The sequence below is a fragment of the Siphateles boraxobius genome, unplaced genomic scaffold (genome assembly GCF_051911475.1).
Source record: "Siphateles boraxobius isolate OS27281-9 unplaced genomic scaffold, OSU_SipBor_1 5, whole genome shotgun sequence".
Classification (NCBI taxonomy): Eukaryota; Metazoa; Chordata; class Actinopteri; order Cypriniformes; family Leuciscidae; genus Siphateles; species Siphateles boraxobius.
The window spans coordinates 21,855,348-21,875,430 of record NW_027509141.1 but is presented as its reverse complement, the minus strand read 5'-3'; the positions used below and the strand labels follow the sequence as shown (position 1 = coordinate 21,875,430).

At 37.9% G+C, this 20,083-nt stretch overlaps 1 protein-coding gene across 2 annotated transcripts; it reads left to right on the top strand.

Annotated features, from left to right (window-relative positions):
- Window positions 1–327: 327 nt before the first annotated feature.
- Window positions 328–19,718, top strand: taf4a (TAF4A RNA polymerase II, TATA box binding protein (TBP)-associated factor). 2 transcript variants are annotated; one of them, XM_077203260.1, is made up of 15 exons: window positions 328–2,008; window positions 3,677–3,816; window positions 8,868–8,981; window positions 9,128–9,220; window positions 9,574–9,696; window positions 11,464–11,553; window positions 11,998–12,177; window positions 14,725–14,869; window positions 15,009–15,117; window positions 16,236–16,405; window positions 16,499–16,629; window positions 16,897–17,022; window positions 17,896–17,952; window positions 18,047–18,166; window positions 19,103–19,718. In XM_077203260.1, the coding sequence occupies exons 1-15, from the start codon at window positions 1,330–1,332 to the stop codon at window positions 19,268–19,270; spliced, it is 2,445 nt and encodes an 814-aa protein (XP_077059375.1). In that variant the 5' UTR covers window positions 328–1,329; the 3' UTR covers window positions 19,271–19,718. The 2 variants fall into 2 exon arrangements, with proteins under 2 accessions (XP_077059375.1, XP_077059374.1); XM_077203259.1 differs by having other exon boundaries at window positions 9,125–9,220.
- Window positions 19,719–20,083: the final 365 nt, after the last annotated feature.

The window sequence follows — 20,083 nt, the reverse complement described above, 5'->3', positions numbered from 1 at the left end:
GACATTACACACATTTCCTCACTGACTAATTTTAATGTTTTTTTTTTTTTTGACGAATTGATAAAAACAACTTTGGGGAGAACTTTTGAGGACAAATGCACAGCCTTTTATGCCAGAAGAAAAAATACCACACTATCCTATGACTACTAAGACATGAAAAAAATCTCCAAGAAAAAAATAATAATTGACTCATTTCAAAGTCATCCCTTCATTTATTGACATATATTGTATGCACAATGTGTATGGAGTTTCCTTTGTGTCTTTTTTATTCAATCAAACACACTGTGTTTGTAAATAGTTTTTAATCTGCGGTAACGTTTTGCTCGATATCAGAATAACTATATCATGTTACTGAACGACGTAAACGTGAGGATACAGAAGGAAGGAGGATACTGTAAGTCAATGGGATGCAGTAGCAAGCGTGCCCTCTATGGCCAGTCATGCTGGCAGAGGTGTGGCGCCTTTTCACGCTTTCAACCAAACACCAAACACAGACGCTTCAAAACACGGGGCCATCTTGGGGGAAGACAGCCCGCTGTGAAGTTCACAGAATAGCCGCTACACGCTTTATAATCAACACATAACAGATAAGAGTGCCTCTAGATATACCCAAGAGCAATGAGCGTATAAATCAACGGTTGTTTTTCAACTTCACAAGGCCCTTTTCTCGATGACAGACCGACTCTGACCGCGCTTCGCCAGAATCAACTGACGTTTATCATGTCCCGCCTCCACGTAGGGAGAAAACCAATGAGGATTCCGCAAAACTCTAGCGTAATGACGTTTCCGCTTCTGCGCGCATGCGCAATGTCATTTTGTCCAAAGCTCCTCACTGTTCACATCGAAGATGGCGGCAGGCTTTGACCCGCTATATAAGGATTTCTGTATTAAAAGAGTGGGAAAGAAACTTTTTTACCGATACTTCAGGTTGTATTAGATTAGAAGTTTCCACATCTTGTCACAATAAGTTTGAGGTAAGCGCCCAGGCAGTCGGAAAATCACCCCGCTGACTCCGGGAAAAGAGGCAATTCAACTAGCTAATGTTGACATTCCGCGAGCTCTTGTACATATGAACATAGTGAAAGTAGCTGCTCTTCAAGTGTGTTAGATGATTATTTCTCCCAAGAGCATTGTTACTAGTGGACTTGAGTTGACACGGGCACTTGTCAAATCCTTATTGACATTGTGACACGAGACTCCCCTTCAGTCACGCTTGTTCCTTCGAATAGCAACTGGAGGGAAAAGCGGATGAAAACCCAAACTTCCTGAACTGATGTGCCAAAGGCACAGATGGAAGACAGCTAAGGCGATCCAGTGTTTCTTAATGCTATGGTGACTACTTTGATCGGGACGTCCACAGTGCAAACTTTGAACGGAGGCAATGCAATGGATTCGCACACTGAAAGCGGCACTCCAGTGTCCAGTGGCCCATCATCATCATCACCATCGGACGAGGCTTCAACTTCGGTACCAGTTGTTAATAACGGGCCCGGGGTGGCGAAAGGACACGGAAACATTACTGTCGCCCCAAGCCCAAACACAGTGATACAGTCTTCTTACGGGAATCCTTCAGCATCCGCAGCATCCAGTGCAGGACCCTCGGTGACGGTTGTCAGGCCATCTATGCAAACTGCTGGAACAGGTTTAACTATTAACGGGAGTAATAATAATACGACTGTAGCCAATGTAGCGACCCCGGGAATAACTACTACTTCTACAACTTCTACTACTACAACGACACCTCTTTTAATGAACCAGACTCCTGCCTCTGTCTCTGCGATTAAGTCCGAGTCGCCCCCAAAAACTATTATCCAGTCCGCCGGCGGCATGGCTTTTGGTCCTGGAGTGGTCAAGGGGGCTGTTTTGCAGGGGGTTGCGAGAACAGCAGCTCCGGCAACTGTTGGAGCATCCAGCCCTACCATCAGGGCCATCGCGCCACAGGTGTTAGCGCCCCGACTCCCTCAGAGCAACCCTGGCCAGAACATCCAGAACATTCAACTACCTCCAGGTACCGTCACTCACATTAACTCTTAAATGTGTGTCTAGTTATGTGAATCTGTGTAATATAGGAAGTTGAAGAGATTGTTTTAACACCCATCTGTGATCTCGTGCGAAGTTTGCGTGCTCGTGTTGTGATGCTGGAACTGGAAAGTAAGTGCATAAACCACCAGTAAAGCAATTATAGTTTCTGAAGATTATGTAAAGTGTAATTCACCCTAGAATTTAACAGTGGTCATTATTTCATAATTTTCATTCTTGTGCACAATATAAAAGGAGATGTCAGGCAGAATGACTGCTTCAGTCAACCTTCACTTTCATTGTATGGAAAAAAGAGAAGCTTTCTGCTTTACATCTCCTTTCGTGTTTAGAAGAGAGTCTTACAGGTTTGGACTAACACGAGGATTAGTATATGATGGCAGAATTGTATTTATTAATTCTAAAGTTTAACCTCGCATGTTGATGTCATTGTCAAATAATATTGCATCTTATAATTGAGTTTTCCTTTCCTTTCAATTTGAGGTAGACATTTAGATTCTACCATTCACTTTCAGTGCTAAAAGTTTTGAAATCTAACTGATCTCGGTAACACTTTACTATAAGGTTCATGGGTTAACATTAGTTAATGTATTAACTAACCTAAACAAACAATGAGCAACACATTTGTTACAGTATTTATTAATCTCTTTTAATATTAGTTAATACAAATACAGCTGATCATGTGAGTTCACAGTGCATTAACTAATTTTAACAAATACAACATTTGATTTTAATAATGTATTAGTTAATGTTGAAATGAATATTAACTAAGATGAATAAATGCTGAAGAAGTAATGTTCATTCTTAGTTCATGTTAACTAAGGTTGTTAACTAATATTACACTTGACTTTGAGCACACAACATTTTCTTTGTACACTGCAACGATCATAATCTGATGTCATGCTCCGCAGCATCTTTTAAAAAATATAAATTCAACATGTAATAAATCCAAAATGAACAAATACACAATCTATTCCACCTTCCTGCAATGCTGCAAACCCGCAGTTTTAAAGTTTGTGTTCTTTCAATTAAAGAGGGCACGCTGTGGTGAAGCTATTGGTCACAATGTCTTCACCTAATACGAATTCACTGGTCAGAGTTCACCAAACTAGCAAAAGGCAAAACTTCATTCAATGAGCTTGCGTTACAGGTCTTAAGCATTCGCATGCATATGAATGGAAGTCAAAGTGTACAAAGTGTAGTGTGACCGTCCCTTTTCACACTTTTCTTTTACTTCCTCGCAAGCACTGGTATTTCCTTCAGAAAATGCAAATCTGGTTATTCTCTTTCTAATGAATTTTGACTGTATGCTCTGGTCATTCTGACAAGCCTGTTGTCTCGCTGGATGGAATACTTGACAGGTTTTTCTACAAGAGGCCATCTGGATTCTCCGACCAACAGTTTCAGTTCAGAACACATCCGTTGGTTCACACGGTAACAGGAGATGGAGTGTGTAGGGTTCTCAGTGTGCTGTGCAAATATAGGCCACCAACTGTGCGTTTTATTTCTCATGCCTCTAAGCAGGGCACGGTTACCAGCCTTGACTCCAGTTAGATCAATAGGAAAAGCTCACTAATGAATAACAATTTACATGGGAAATGATGTCAGCCTTTCTATATGTGTCTGTTTGTGTTTCCAGGTATGGTGTTGGTGCGTAGTGACAGTGGTCAGTTGCTGATGATCCCTCAGCAGATGTTGGCACAGATGCAGGCCCAGTCTCAGGCCGCCCGCCCTGCTGCTCCCACCAGCACCACCCCTGGGCAGATCACCTCTGCACAGGTAATGCCATCTGAGTCTGACCACCCTCAACTAATTGAACACCAACAGTACACATTCCTTAATGAATGGGGCTATGACTGCAGAATAATAATTATTTATTTGATTTATTTATAATATGTAGGGTTTAGGGTTGCACCCATGTGAAAATTTTGGCCAATACTGACAATTATATGTATAGGAAAAGCCAATAACTGATATATATATATATATATTGGCAGATAAATCTAAATCTAAGTTTTTCCTATTCTAATCCAAAGTTTTATATCATTTTTGAGAGCCTGATTACAAAAACAAAAGTCTCACCATTTAAATCCATGTCCCTTGCAACTTACACATAAATCAAACATATACAGTACAGTAACCTCATTTAAACTAGTGTAAGTTTTAAAGTTAATTTTACACTTCTATGGCCAGCTTTCTTTATCAAAAACCAAAAAAAAACTATTGCAAACAAGTCAGAGGGACAACATTACTTGCGTACAAAGAATCAAAATGCATGTGCCATGGATAAATAAAATGGAATAGAATCTCAATAATGAAATGATTTAATTAAACCATAATGTTGATGAAAATTAAACAAAAGTGCTCATATAGGATGTTATTAATTAATAACTAGTTATTAATAATGCATCAGTGTTTTTGAAAAATAAACATCTAAAATGAATATTACTGTTTCATATAACAGCATTGCTGTTTGAGCTGCGTGCGCTGAAGCTGAAGAGTTAATGAACTCTGAGTAAATGAGTAATGAGTAAACTGAAGCGCTTTGTTAGCGGAATAATTAACTCAACCAAACTCAACCTATATGGATGCGCTCTTCCTGTAACAACGTGCTGAAACATTGCAACTAAACCCAAATAATTCACAGCGTTTTATTATAATATGTTATGTAATATGTCCCAATCATAGTTATTAATGTTGTACATTGCTGTTTGAGCTGTATGCGCTGAAGCTAAAGATGATCACCGGTAAGCTCTTAACTACCACGTTAATTCTTAACCAAACACATCCTATATGAGATAAATCATATATATATATATATATATATATATATATATATATATATATATATATATATACAAAATAAACATAATATTACAACTTACAATTGCACAAAACAAAAGGCTGTGAATGCACAAGCGAACTTGATTGTGCTAGTCATGAAGGTGTAACTCCGTTGTGGATGCGCTCTACATGAAACAACGCTCAAAAATACGGGCGTACAAATAATTCACAACATTCTTTTAAAATAGTATTTTCATTATTATTTTATGTAGCCACACTTGCGCTGCACATGTTGCACTCAACTGTATTTAAATTTTTGAAGTGATTCCAATCATACTTCAAGGAATTTAAAACCATAATGGTGAACAGTGCACATCTTAAGTGTCTCAGCTGAAGGAAATAATCCAATTATTTATTGGCTTTAATATATCGGCCAAATTATATTATCGGGTCAATAACGATATAATTAGAAATGAACATATATCAGCCGATACTGATATGGTACTGATAAGGGATGCACCGATGTGTCGGCCAATAATTGGTTTTGGCCGATAAAAGCAATTATTTTCACTATCGTCCAACAACTGATTGTTTAAAATCAGACGATTATTAGGGCCAATTATATTCTGTCAATCAAAATGGTGCAGAAAAACCTGTCAGACTGCCTCTCATACTGTTTTTGAATAAAATGTCTCTAGTATTGAATTTAAGGCTGTTAACATGACAATAACTCATTAACAGTAAAGAAAATAGCGACGTTAAAGTTATAGTTCACCCAAAAAATGACAATTTTGTCATCATTTACTAACCCTCAAGTTGTTCCAAACCTGTATGAACTTCGGGGTGAGTAAATAAAGACAGAATTTTCATTTTTAGGTTAACTATCCTTTTAAAGCAGTCTCTATTTGACCCTATGAATCACCTGTACTTCAAGCCAGGGTTGCCAGGTCTGCAAACATTAGCAGGAAACATTATTTGTAGCACACATAGCCATCCAATGATCACAGAGCATTGTACTCTGTTACATCTGAAAATAATAAAAGTCTTAGCTTTCAAATTCTGTCCATTTTATCACAAAATCAAAGCATCAAGCTACGTCAGGTTACTCTACTTTTCATCGTTTTTGGAAGAAGACGCGCTATGAGAATTAAGCCTTGAATTTACCTCAGAAGAAGCGGAGGATATCATTCACTGACAAGTAAGTCATTCATTCTTTTACATTAGTTAACGTGTTTTCCATAAACTTGTACACATTTTACTATTTGGACTATATTGCCAGACAAAAATGTGTGAAACCGTGTGAGACCTGTTGAAATATGAAATAGATAGGCAACAGTTCATTGCATGTAAATGTTTCATGACACAAGGATATTTTTATTCTATATAATATAATATAAAAGTATAATACAACATTGTGGCGAGCACTTATGGGAAGAAGGTGGTGGGAACCGGCGAACATTCAACAAACTTTAATATCAAAAATAAAACCAATACAAGATGTATTTTGTCCTCACGGACGACTGCTGTCACATATAACAAAACAAACACAACACAAATCCCGGCCTGGCCTCTCTCTATCTCCACTGTCGTTGCTTCTCCTTTTATGTTTCCGCTCCTCCGTGAGAGATACGAGACCGGTGCGTCGCACAGGCGCTCATCAGTAATCACACCACCGGCCTCATGCTGCTCTCTCGCGGTCCTCGGCCTCGTCCTGCTCGCCACAAATATAAAATTAATATGAGTGTTTATACTGTAACATGATGAATGTGATTCGGATGAGACGTTAAACCGAGGTCCTGACTCTTTGTGGCCATTAAAAATCCCAGGATGTCCTTCGAAAGAGTAGGGGTGTAACCCCGGCATCCTTGCTAAATTTGCTCAGTGGTCTCTGTCCATCATGGCCTCCTAATCATACCCATATATACTAATTGGCTTCATCACTCTGTCTCCTATCCACCAATAAGCTGGCTGCCATATGTAAAGCGTTTTGAGTGCCGAGAAAAGCGCTAAATGTAATGAATTATTATTATGAGAATATTTAGACCAGTGTTTACTGTTAAATACTGTGTTCAGGAATGTCTGCTCAAACATAGATGCTTATAATGTGCTAAACAATAGTAATTTAGTCTCTAAAATATAAAATGTTGTTGTTGTACTGTATAATAATGCAAACAGAGCATATGTGTGCCAAGACCACAAATATGACTGTTTATGACTGTTTTTTTTTTTTGTGTTACTTTTGGGCAATATTAGGAGGCTATTATTGATTTCTAATGTAAAAATACAGTTGATCCTGATATTATGTTGACAGTTGTTTGCCTTTTTTTTTTTTTTTTTTACTACAGTGATCAGATACCTGCACTACAAACTTTCAAGAGTGTCTTCAGACTGTTTTTCTCTGAGATTGCTGTACCATCAGCAATCATTTCAACTACATTGGACAGATATTCTACATGCTCATGGTAAAATAAGTTCCATCACTGACTACTGATGTTGGGGTAGTTTTTTCTTCTTCAAAAGAAACAGCAGACAGGTATGGTTCACTTGTTTCTACAGTTGAACAGGAACTGTTTTCTGGAATGGCACAAATGTGCGTAACTGTTCAAGTATCATTGTTTTGGTCAATGTGATCAATAATGTGCCTTTATGTATATTTTGATTATAGTGTGCACTATGTTGAAATAAACTACAAAAAACTCATTCTTCTCCCATCATCATTCTCCTTAACTGAAATAAATACAAATGTCAGGGCATGTCAAAACATCTACCATAAGTGCAACTGAATGTTGTATAGAAAACATTAAAGTTTTTATTTGTGTAATTATTATATCTGAAAATAAATAGCAGTTGAATATAATACTTTGTGATCTGTTGTTAATTTTAACCTTTAATATTATAGCAATGTACCAAATGAGAGGGTACAGCTTACAGCATTAGTTGGGAGAGATCTAGAAAGACCTTAGAAAATTAAAGTATCAATATTGGCTGATATCATTCTGAATAATCGGCGGACAAATTTAGTATCGTGCATCTCTAATAATGTATATCAGATGCATGATTTTAACAATAATGTTTTTTTTTTGCTGGGATGAATAGTTGTTTATCATATTTGTGGTGGGATCAGTCAGTGACAATTTTGACAAGGCAGATACAAATCTGAACTACTCGGCCAGTAGTTCTGATTTTTACTTGCCTTTTTACAATTTCCACTCACCCCACTACAAATATGATTAACAGCGGTTTTAATAAATAAACTGAAGTATTTATATGTCTTTTGTTTTTACTTTACAAAAATATAAATAATATACTATCTGGGGTCAGTAACATTTAAATAAAAAAAGGAAAATAAGTAAGAAACTAAAGGTGATGATACACTGGGCAACTTTTTGAGCAATGTTGCCGGGCAATGTTGCCGTCAACGGACAACCAGATGAGACACAGGGCCACGACCGATCTAAAATATCCAGATAGAAATGTATTGCCCATTTTCAATGGGAAAGTGCCCAAGCAACAATCGCTCGGCAAGATTCCCCAGCAGCTTTGCTCAAAATGTTGCCCTGTGTATCATCACTTACACATACTTTTATTCAGCATGGGAGCAGCAAAGACATTTATAATGTTACAAAAGATTTCTATTTCAAATAAATGTTGTTCTTTTTAACTTTCAATTCATCAAAGAATCATGAAAAAAATACTGTTTTGAACGTTGATAATAATTATAATAAGAAATGTTTATTGAGCACCAAATCACCATATTAGAATGATTTCTGAAGGATCATGTGACACTGAAGACTGGAGAAATGGCTTGCCATCACAGGAATAAATTGCATTTTTGAAATATATAAAAATAAAAATAAAATACTAATATTTTAAACTGTAATAATATTTAAGAGTATTATATTTTTGGCAAAATATATGCAGTCTCGGTGAGCATAAGATAAACTTCTTTCATGACCGTTTAAAAAAATATATAGGACCCAAACTTTTGAACAGTAGTGCATTGATTTCTTCTCATTGCTGTCTGTCTGATTTCTGCATACCTGCAGGCACCTGGAACTCCTCTAATGGCCCGACAGGTGACCCCTACCACCATTATAAAGCAGGCCTCTCCTACACCCAGCAGCACGGCCACTACCACACTCCAGAGACCACCTGTACAGGTACCTACAAAAAGCACATCCAGAAGAAACCGCCCCTTAGAAATAAGGGGAATTGTATGCGAAATTGTAATTGTGCTGCGTTTTGTATATCTTGAGTTGGTTGTTACCTTCTCTCTTCATACTCATTCTCTATCATGTGTCAGCAGGCCTCCTCTGTGGGTGCAGTGTTGTCAGTGCAGGCGGGAACTGCCCAGAGGACTGTGACTGCTGCCACGGGGACCACCGTCTCCTCAGCAACGGTGAGAGGCTGCGCTAACTTTGCAGTCGCACAAAGACTGAAGAGACGGTGCTGAACATTTAGCTTTATGTTTTTCTTGAAGGGTCTGTAAATATATATAACCTGATCATATATGTTTTGAGAGCTTTTGAAAAATGAGTTGTTAAAGAGATTTTCAAGTGTAAACCTAAATGAAAAAATTGTTTTCTAAGAGTGGGAATCCCCTGAAATCCCCATTTGATGCAAGGCTCATGCTGTTAAATCTTAACCTGAACATTTATATGCGTCCAAGAGACTGTTGCAAGATAACCTTAAGCTACTGCAGGAGGAGTAAAACGGCTTTGTGCTAATGCAATCACTTTTCTTTTATTATAGGAGACAATGGAGAATGTAAAGAAATGTAGGAACTTCTTATCCACGCTGATAAAGCTGGCCACTAGCGGTAAGCAGTCATCAGAGACTGTCGCCAATGTTAAAGAGCTGGTCAAGAACCTGCTGGTGAGTCTCAGAGGTTGGGTATGTTTGTATGTTTCTGACTTTGTGGGAAAAAAGTTGACATTTTGCGAGTCATAATTGAAGACTTTTTTTTTTTAGATTTTAAAATGATAATACATAAAGGCTGAATTGAACCGATTCACTTTTAGTGACTAGATTAGTGAAAATAGTTCTATTTTATTCACTTGTTCAAAAAGTTTGAGGACAATAACATTTTAATATTTTTTTAAAAACATGTTTTAATGTTTATTTGACCAAAAATGCAATACATGTAAACAGTAGTATTGTGAAATATGATTACAGTTGAAAAACATTTTCTATTTTAATATATTTGAAATGTAATTTATTCATGTGATCGTAAAGCTGAATTTATTCCAGTCTTCAGTCACGTGATCCTTTAGAAATCATAATACTATGCTGATTTTTGGCTCAAGAAACATTTCGTATTATAGTAAATTTTGAAAATGGTTAATTATTATAACGATGCTACAGGCAAGGATTAATCAAAACCAAAAATGATATTAATTAAAACCAAAATCAAAGTTTGTCTTTACATAATATGTGTGTGTGTACTGTGTATAATTATTTTGTGGATATTAATACACACATGCATGTATACATTTAAGAAAAATGTGTTTTATATGTATATATAATATAAATGATGTATAACTCAATATTCAGTATATACATAAATATTTTTTTAAATATATACATGCATATGTGTGTATTTATATATACAAAATAATTATAGACAGTTCACATAAATTCACATAAATTATATTGTAGCAGGCACTTGGGGGGAAAAAGGAGAGCAAACACGCAAGTTGTTAAACACAGGGGGTGCGTTTTATTTCTAGTGCAATAGTGAGGATTGAAGGAGAATTGGTGCTCTTGTGCTTCTGTTGTGAGAGTGCTGGAGAAAGTGGAGTGAAGACTGCAAACTACGGCCAGAGAGCAGGGAGTTAGCTTGAATGGCAGAGAGTTGTGTCAAGGCTTCCAGGTTCCTTCTCGTTAGTCACTTTCTGTAAGAAAAACAAGGTAAACAGACGTTAGTGAGTGTCTGGGAGATCAACAAGCCCAACTGGTCTTTCTTCACTGGTGTTTATATGGCCCCAGTGATGAATTGGTCGATGGCCGTCAGGTGTGTACGTTAATTGCTGGTCAGTTGCTCTGTATGTGTTGCCAGCGGCGACTGATGTCGGGATGAAGGGAGATAGCTGTCAGGCGTGTGTGTTGATTGCTGGTCAGCTGCTCTGTGTGTGTTGCCAGGGACGACTGATGTCGGAACGATGTTAGTCTGCCACAGTATATAATTGACATCCTTACCCCTCATTCAAATATTAATAAACATTTGTTTTTGGCCAGGCTTTCTTACAAAGAAACTATGAACGCATGCAAAACAAGAGAGAACTAATAAAATATAAATAACTGAATATTCCTGTGAGCTTTTTGTTTTTTTATGCTTTTTTTGCATAGTAAAATAAAACCACAAATAATTTTGACAGATGAATATCTTATCCAAGTTTAGTGTTTTGTTCTTCCCTAATATTTAAACATTTTTTTTCTTTAGAGAATTAGGCATATCTGAATTTAAAAGAGCGCCCTTAACCTAAAAGAGCGTCCTAAACTGAAAATTTAAAAATTTAAGTTTATTTAAAATGAACTCTATTTTTTTGTGCTCTCAGACTTTTGGACCCTCAGGCATATGAACTTCTAAATATATTCAAATTTCCATATATGTGAATTATTTTTTGCTGTTTTTCCCCTCAGGAAGGGGCGATTGAAGCAGAGGAGTTCACCAGCAGGCTCTACAAAGAGCTCAACTCGTCTCCTCAGCCTTATCTAGTGCCTTTCCTTAAGGTAAAGGTCTTTTTCTTAAAATTTTAAGAAAATGTAGCTCGATTCAAGTAATTCAGTTTTAATGTATAGTCGTATTTCAGATACAGGAACCATGTAATTCTCTTTTATTAGATAGATAATTATCGTTAGTGGTTTAAAGTCCACTAATTGGAGGGAAAATCATTTTGGATCAAACTGGGATGAAGTTTATAAGCAATGTTTATAGAATGTTTACAGAGCAGGATTGTTATCTTATTGAGGCCTGTTTCACAATTAACAAGTAAACAGCATGTTTATTTGGTAGATGGTGTTAGCACGTTGCAGCATTAACACTGTCTGCATCTAGCTTAGATGAAGCGTAGGAGGAAATGCAGTTACATTAAATCCTTATTTGCAATTGCTTGTATGATAGCTGCATAAGTGGGACCATCCTATTAACATCTCCTCTTCTATGCGTTTCCTCAGAGGAGTCTTCCAGCTCTGCGACAGCTCACTCCTGACTCCACAGCCTTTATCCAGCAGAGCCAGGCCATCCAGGCGTCTGCTGTGGTGCTGACCAGCTCTAACACTGCTGGAGCCACCGCCACAGCTCCTCGCACTCTCATCCAGCCTGCCCTCAGCAACTCCAGCCAGACCGCCTCTCTGGTAAAGACATATCTACATGCATCATTTACCTCATCTGTTTTTTAGTGAGGGCAAGGACACTATTGGGATAATTAATACTAACCGCATATTGCAGGTAAACTGAGGTGTTTAGTCTTAATTTGGAATGTTTGGATTTTAATTGCTTTAGTACATGGTTTAAATGATGTTGAATGGTAATGCCTGTATTTGCCTTGTGGCAAAGTATAAAATTACTCTGAGCTGTGTCATTTAATACAAAGGTAAACATCATATGCACATCATAACTAGTTGGTGTTTCTTACACATTGGTGCAGAATATTGGCTGTTGGCAAAATAGAGTAAATGTTTGAGCCTGATACTACTGACAAAGGGTTTTTGAACTGAAATTGTCAGTTCAACCCTTCAAGCCTCTACAGACACACTGAAGCTAGAGTCGCCATTGGCTAGTAAATTTTTAATTTTACTTGCCAGAGTTTTTACATGGTATGCAAAAACAATGCAAATTAAACAGTTCTATATAAATATAATATGAAATATAAATATAAAATTTAATTTTCAAACATTATTAAAGTCACGTAAACAGTCAATAAAATAAGATCAAAATGTAATAAATAAGATCAAACTACAAGAAATAGCACAAATAAACACAAAGTTTATAAATGAAATATAGATTAAAAACACAGACAGGATCAGGAATATTAGGCTGCTGATACTGTACACATGCGTTGTCTTTCTCAACTGTTTACGTTCACTATAACTGACTATGTTTACTGGGATCCTCGCCAAGACAGGGATTTTGACATCATTTTGTGTGAAATGGTCTGTTCAAGCGCAAGAAGACTTGAAAGAGCTTGATTCAGTATTCATGTCCTGTCAGAACCGGCTTTCTAACAGACGCGCATGAGTTATCTTTCGCGTCTTCATGTGCTTGAATGTTTAAATTGGCAAGGCTTAAAAACACGTACAAATGATACATATTCATGATGATGCAGCACTGGCCCGATCGGGACACTGTTCCGTCAACTCTTGGCCATCGGGCAGTCCTGTCAAGCCCTGCATTTAGATCTAGCATTCAATTCTCTTTACGTGGCATGTGTAAAATCCTCTCTATTTCACTCACGTGAGAAAGCAACAGAGGGCGCTCTCAGCCAAGCGACGGTGCGCGAAGCTCAACAGGAAATTAAATTATATCTGTGCTAAACTTATTTTTTGCCTTTAGTCAAACTCAATTACAAGGAGGTGAAATCATAAAGTTTTCTAGCCATTGGCTAATTAAAGACATTTTGTAGTCACCTAGCATAATTTTGAAATTTCGCACCCACGAGCCTGTGCCTACTCCCCCCCGGCGGCGGCGATCCCTGGGGGGTATGGACCGACAAGCCGAGGGAAACGGAGACGGAAGCATTAGGAGCGACAGATCGAGAGAGGGGAGAGAGAGAAAAAAAAAAAAAAACTTGGTCCGGCTCCCACAACGCGCTGCCATCTGGTCCCCCACCTGCTGGGCGATCTCCTCCGCGGTGCCTGGCAGTGACACTGGGTAGCCCTCGGTGGACGGCTCGACGCTCCTCCGCCGCTCGATGGACGGCGACGGCTCCTTGGGCTCTAGGGCAGATGGTAGGAGTCCCTGCTCCTCCCCTTTTCCTGGTGGACAGCAGGAGGCTCCGGCCCACGGCGAGTGGCAGTGACTCCCCCGCTCCCTCCCGGACGGCAGCCGCCCCTCCAACTCCCAGGCGGCCGGCAGTGAGCTCGGCCGCCCCCCCCGGCAACTCACTCCAGCGCACCGCCTCGAGCGTCCATGGCCGCGAGTCCCCCGCTCCCTGCTCCTCCCCTGCCCGGCGGATGGCAGCAGGCACCGGCCCACGGCAAGCGGCGGAGACTCGCGCACCATGCTCGATGGCACTGTGGATTCCCCACAGCGGCGAGGACTCTCTGACAGCGCGTTCATCCCTCTTCCCGGGTTTCGGCACCAGTGTAGCAATGTTCAGGGAAGAAGGAGGCGGGAACCGGCGAACAATTAAATAAACTTGATTTAAAATAAAACAAACAAACAAAAATACCGCCAGCAGCCCCTCGCGGACGACTGCTGGCTACCAAAAATAAACATAAAGGACTGCCAGAAGCCCTTCGCGGACGACTGCTGGATAAAATAAAATACAAAAACAAAACACAACTAAAACACAGGACTGTTCCTCTCTCGACCATCAACGTCGTCGCTCCTCCTTTATGCTTCCGCTCCTCCGTGAAAGATGCGAGACCGGTGTGCTACCCAGGTGTTGCTCATTAGCAATTGCACTACCGGCCTCGCGCCGTTCTCACGTCCCTCGGCCGTCCTTCGCCACATTGATATATAAACAAATCGCTAAAACTATGCATGATCAATAATGATAAATAAATAATTATTTATACATTAAAAAGTATTTAAAAACAAATATATTCTGCAGCATTGGCCCAACAGGCCAGTGACCAATAATCTGCTGGCCCAAAACTCTTTATTGTTGAGCCTCTACAGTAAAAGGTTCTCCATATGGTTGTAATTATAGAATTACATTCAATGTCGTTTATGTTCAGGTGTTGCAGCCTCCACAGCAGGGGGCGATAGTGAAGCCCCCTCAGGTTACCCTGACAAACACTCCCATGGTAACGCTCAGGGGTCAGCCCCACAGCCACATAGTGGTGGGTCAGCCTCAGGTGCAGCTCAAACAGATCCAGACAGGTGAGGGTGTCTGTCAGATCCATCACAGTATGATTCTTTTTCATAATTTAAAAAAAAGTAAAATCTCTCTCTCTCTCTCTCTCTCTCTCTCTCTCTCTCTCTCTCTCTCTCTCTCTCTCTCTCTCTCTCTCTTCCTTAGTTGCAGTGAAGCAGGGTATGGTGAGTAGCACTAAACTGTCTCACGGCTCCGTGTCTGTAGCGATAGCTCAAAAGAATAAAGCCAAGGATGGTGCTGGAGGAACTTTCAGGTTTGTATTCTTGTGTTTGTTTAACTTTTGAATGATCTTGTATGAGACCATTCAAATTGTATTTGAAACACAGTGCATGTTCCAAGTTCCAGCAGCTCAATAGTAGTTTTCACAGGGTCATGACCATCTTAAGGGAGATTTCAAATCACAGAGAGCCTATGAGTTCAATCCGAATGGCACACTGAATAGAATATGCAACAGTTGTGCTTCAAACTGAACAGGAAGAAGAGAATAGAGTACCCACAAGGCATTGTGCACAACATGAGTACTACATAAAGTGTGGCTAAAATGATTTCATTCGGCTTAATTTATCTCAGGCAGTAGTTTCTGCATGAAATATGACCGTCACAGTGCCATTATCATGACCACAGGTCACATAACTGTGTATTATTCATTTTTATACTGAACCAGTTTTATTTTAGTATTTATGTACTATTATTGTATTCATATTTTGAATGAGTTTTAATTATTGTATTTTCAGTATTCATTTCAAGTTTTAGTAATTTTAATAATTCATGTTTCCTTGAAAAACCAAGACAATATTTTATTTCAGCTTTATTTTAATTTACAAAAAATAAAATTGTTTAATAGTTTTAGTTAATAACAACACTGTACTGAATATTGCTATATATATATATATATATATATATATATATATATACACAGTGTGTATATATATATATATATATATATATATATATATATATATATATATATACACAGTATATACAGTGTATATGTATTTTTTATTATATATATATATATATATACAGTGTATATATATATATATAAACACAGATGTATTATACACTTATACACTTGAAATGTAAATTTGTATTTGTTTTTACAAGTATATTGTCAACATGTATATGCCTGAAGTATTCTCTGTGTTTGAAGTTAGAATAATTTAATTTTGTCAAGTGAGGTTTTACAGAAATCTACTTGGTGTGTAGGGTTAGCAGTTATGTGATGTCAGATTTCCACAAGGTCATGTTAATAACGGTCATTTTGAAGTCATAGTTCTGCAGCATTTGTACAATTGGAGAAACAAACTCAACCCTCAAACTTGATTTTAAGGACTCTTTCTAACATATATGCTTGTGTCTAAATCTGTACAGGGATGATGACGACATTAATGACGTGGCCTCAATGGCTGGCGTTAATCTTTCGGAGGAGAGTGCCCGTATTCTGGCCACCAACTCTGAGCTGGTTGGCGCAGTCACACGGTCTTGTAAAGATGAAGCCTTCCTCTCCGCCAGTATGCTACAGCACAAGATACTAGAGATAGGTCAGATTTGTAGTTGTCAAAATCTTCTATTTGATTTAGCTAAAAATTTACTGCTTTACCATAGCTGATAGTTGTTGCCCTGTATGTTGTCAGGCCAAAGGTTTGGAGTGACAGAGCTGGGTCCTGAGGTTGTGAACATCGTCTCTCACGCCACTCAACAGAGACTGCAAAACCTTCTAGAGAAAGTCTCATTGATCGCCCAGCAAAAGAACATGACTTACAAGGCAAGTCGGCAGCCCCAGTTGTGCTAGTAGTTGGGATCGTACTTGCTTTAGCAATATTTTAGCTTGTATTTTTAGTAACATATCTTTATGTTTCTTTACCGAAAACACTTTGTTGAACCCTGGATAAATCTCTTTTATGTCAGGCTTGGAATCCAGAGGCCGTTGTGGGTTTTGGTCTCAAAAGCGAGACACACTATCCTTTAGCTGTCAGCTTTTGTTTTGAGCTTGTAAGGCTGTGTGTAATGGTAATGATGTGTGTGTGTGCAGGAGGACAGTCGGTATGAGCAGGTGGAGGATGTTCGCTCTCAGCTGAAGTTCTTTGAGCAACTTGACCAGTTGGAGAAACAAAAGAAAGAGGAACAGGAGAGAGAAATTTTAATGAAGGCAGCTAAGGTTAATAAAACGCCTTTAGCCACACACACGCACGCACGCACGCACGCACGCACGCACGCACGCACGCACGCACGCACGCACGCACGCACGCACGCACGCACGCACGCACGCACGCACACACACACACACACACACACACACACACACACACACACACACACACACACACACACACAACAAAACTGATACCTGAAGTATTAACGCAGTATCATTAGACAAGTAGACAGAAGTAAAATAACTTTTTTTCATTATTAACTTGAATATCACAGTAAATATCACCCACAAGTGAAACACCACCATTAATAGAAATGTTAATATGAACATCAACATGTTAATGTGGAGGAATGCAGGCTAGCTGCAAAAATATCTTTATACATGAACACTACCGTTCAAAAGTTTGTGGTCAGTAAGATTTTTTTCTAAGATTCTTACAAAAGATTTCTATGCTTTAAAGTTTCTATTCATCAAAGAATCCTAAAAAAATATTTTGTTTTCACAAAATATTAAACAACACAACATTGATAATAATAAGAAATATTTCTTGAGCTCCAAATCAGCATATTAGAATTAATTCTGAAGGAAAGAGCACAGTTGCATAACTTTTGCCTTTGTCCACTGTATTTATAGAGACATGCGGTTATTTATATATTTCTTCCACACAAATTGTAGGACCCCATAATTACAAAAATATTTTTATTCCATACATAAGGAACTGCGTGCATTAATGCATGAACAGTGAGATATTAGGAGATTAATCAAAATTACATATTTGAATCGATTGACAGCCTTAATTTTTATATATTCATTTGATCTCAACAGATGTCTCTGTGTGTTTTGACTGTTGATCCTCTAATTGCTATTTATGTTTTGCAGTCACGCTCGCGACAAGAGGACCCCGAGCAGCTGCGGCTGAAACAGAAGGCCAAAGAGGTAAGATGGCACACTTGAGATGTTTATCTTGTCAGAGGACCATTGTGTTTGATTATGGGTCAGAGCTGATGTATGTGTGTGTGTGTGGCTACAGATGCAGCAGCAGGAATTGGCTCAGATTCGACAGAGAGACGCCAACTTGACGGCGTTAGCGGCTATCGGACCCAGAAAGAAAAGAAAACTGGATTCTCCTTCGTTTGGGAATGACGCAGAGGTACGAAATATCTATCCTTCACCACGGCAGTTTGCTGCCCTCCACCTCTTCTCCTTCTGTCCCCCTCTGTGCCCTCTTTAAATCATTTAGCACCTGTTGGGCAGGTTTGAGATGTCAGGTTGTGCTTCAAGGGTCTCAGATTGTCACAAAAGGCAGATGGGACAGTCTAAAGGCATAGTGACAGTCATTTTCAGCTAATTTCTACACAATTTTAAAAATATATTCCTGTATCATGCTATTTATTTTCACATATTATATTATTTATAGTGTACTATAGTATAATTTACATTATTCAGAGAAAAAATAAAAATGTAAAAAATATATTTACTAAAAAAGAATAATTCTGTATCATGCTATTTTTATTTTGTATTAGTTTAAGGGCCAAAGCCGGTGGCACTGCCACCCCGGTGCCTATATACACACACACACATATATATATATATATATATATATATATATATATATATATATATATATATATATATGAGAGAAAATCACATTTGACTAGTTGATGCAAGAAATATATTTTGTAATTTTATTTTTCTAAATTCATTCTCACCTAAAGTTCTTTTCTTCCTCAGAACTTACACTATTAGATTACTCTTATATTATGTTATATTATATTGCAATATATTATATTATATTATATTATATTTTGATATATTATCATTCCCCTTTTTAAAACTCACAAATTTAAAAATGTACTTGTAATTCGGTATTGTTATTTTTATTTTATATTTGTTTATCTATGCTTATTTTATATTATATTTAAATTATATTACAATATATTATAATTCAAAGAAATATTTTTGAAGAACTGTCACTATTGTATTATTCTTTTTTTCTAATTCTTTTTTCTATCTACCAATATCAGTATAAAAGAGGTTGGTTCAAACAGTTTAGCACCGGTGTCAAAGTTTGTGTGTATGTTGACAGGGCTCAGGTTTGTGCGCAAGTGCATCCGGGGGCTTAAATGCAGGAGCGTCGAGGCAGTTCACTCGCCAGCGCATCACGCGTGTAAACCTCAGGGATCTGCTCTTCTGTCTAGAGAACGAGAGAAGCACCAGCCACTCACAACTGCTCTACCGAGCCCTTCTCAAATAACAGATAGCCCATGCCCTTCCCTCATTTCAATCTTTAGGGCTTACTCCCTCATTCTTTCTGTCTTTTTTACTGTTATTATCATTCTCTTTGTCATTCCCTTTTCATCTTTCTTTATCGCTCTTTCTCACTTTCTGTCACTGTCTCACATACACATACAGTGATACATTTTCCTTTTTCTTTCTTTCGCGAGCTGATTTGTTTTTCTGTTTTCTTTTAAGTCTTTTATTTTGCCTTGTTTTTAGCTCCCTGCCCGTATGAATTTTACTCTTTAAATTGTGTTAAAAGAAAATTGCAATTATATATCATATGTTTTTCATAGAAGGTGGCTTTGTAATGTGCAAATTACCTATGTAAAAAAAGAATTCCCAGTGGAACTACCCATTCATTTTATATTTGTGTTTTTATAAAGATGTTTTAAGAAATAAAAGTGGACAAAGTTTCTATAAAATACTTGGTGGTGTGGTTTTATAATATAACAAGTAAAGCTATAAGAATTCAAATAGGTTCCTATTTAGACTGTTCACTAAATATTCAAATACATGACTCCTGATTTGTTTGCATCATCGTTCATAAATGTTCCCTTGCTCACCATTTTAGAGGTTGTTGTAGTGAAAGTGTTATTTAGATATTAACGTTTATAACTAGGTTTATATATATATATATATATATATATATATATATATATATATATCTCGTGGTTACCCTACCTCAAAAGTTTTACTTCACTCAAACGCGTTGAGAATCGGTTCAAAAGAACCATTCGTTAGTGAATTGGATATCACATTGTTGTTCTCTTGTTGTACACTAGATGGC

What these genes read in the sequence shown, in the direction of transcription:
- taf4a (XM_077203259.1), top strand. Translation starts at nt 1,330, where the DNA reads ATGGTGACTACTTTGATCGGGACGTCCACAGTGCAAACTTTGAACGGA. An exon ending in GAACATTCAACTACCTCCAG is followed by an intron (nt 2,009 to 3,676) that starts GTACCGTCACTC and finishes TTGTGTTTCCAG; the next exon opens with GTATGGTGTTGGTGCGTAGT. An exon ending in TGAAACAGAAGGCCAAAGAG is followed by an intron (nt 17,953 to 18,046) that starts GTAAGATGGCAC and finishes GTGTGGCTACAG; the next exon opens with ATGCAGCAGCAGGAATTGGC.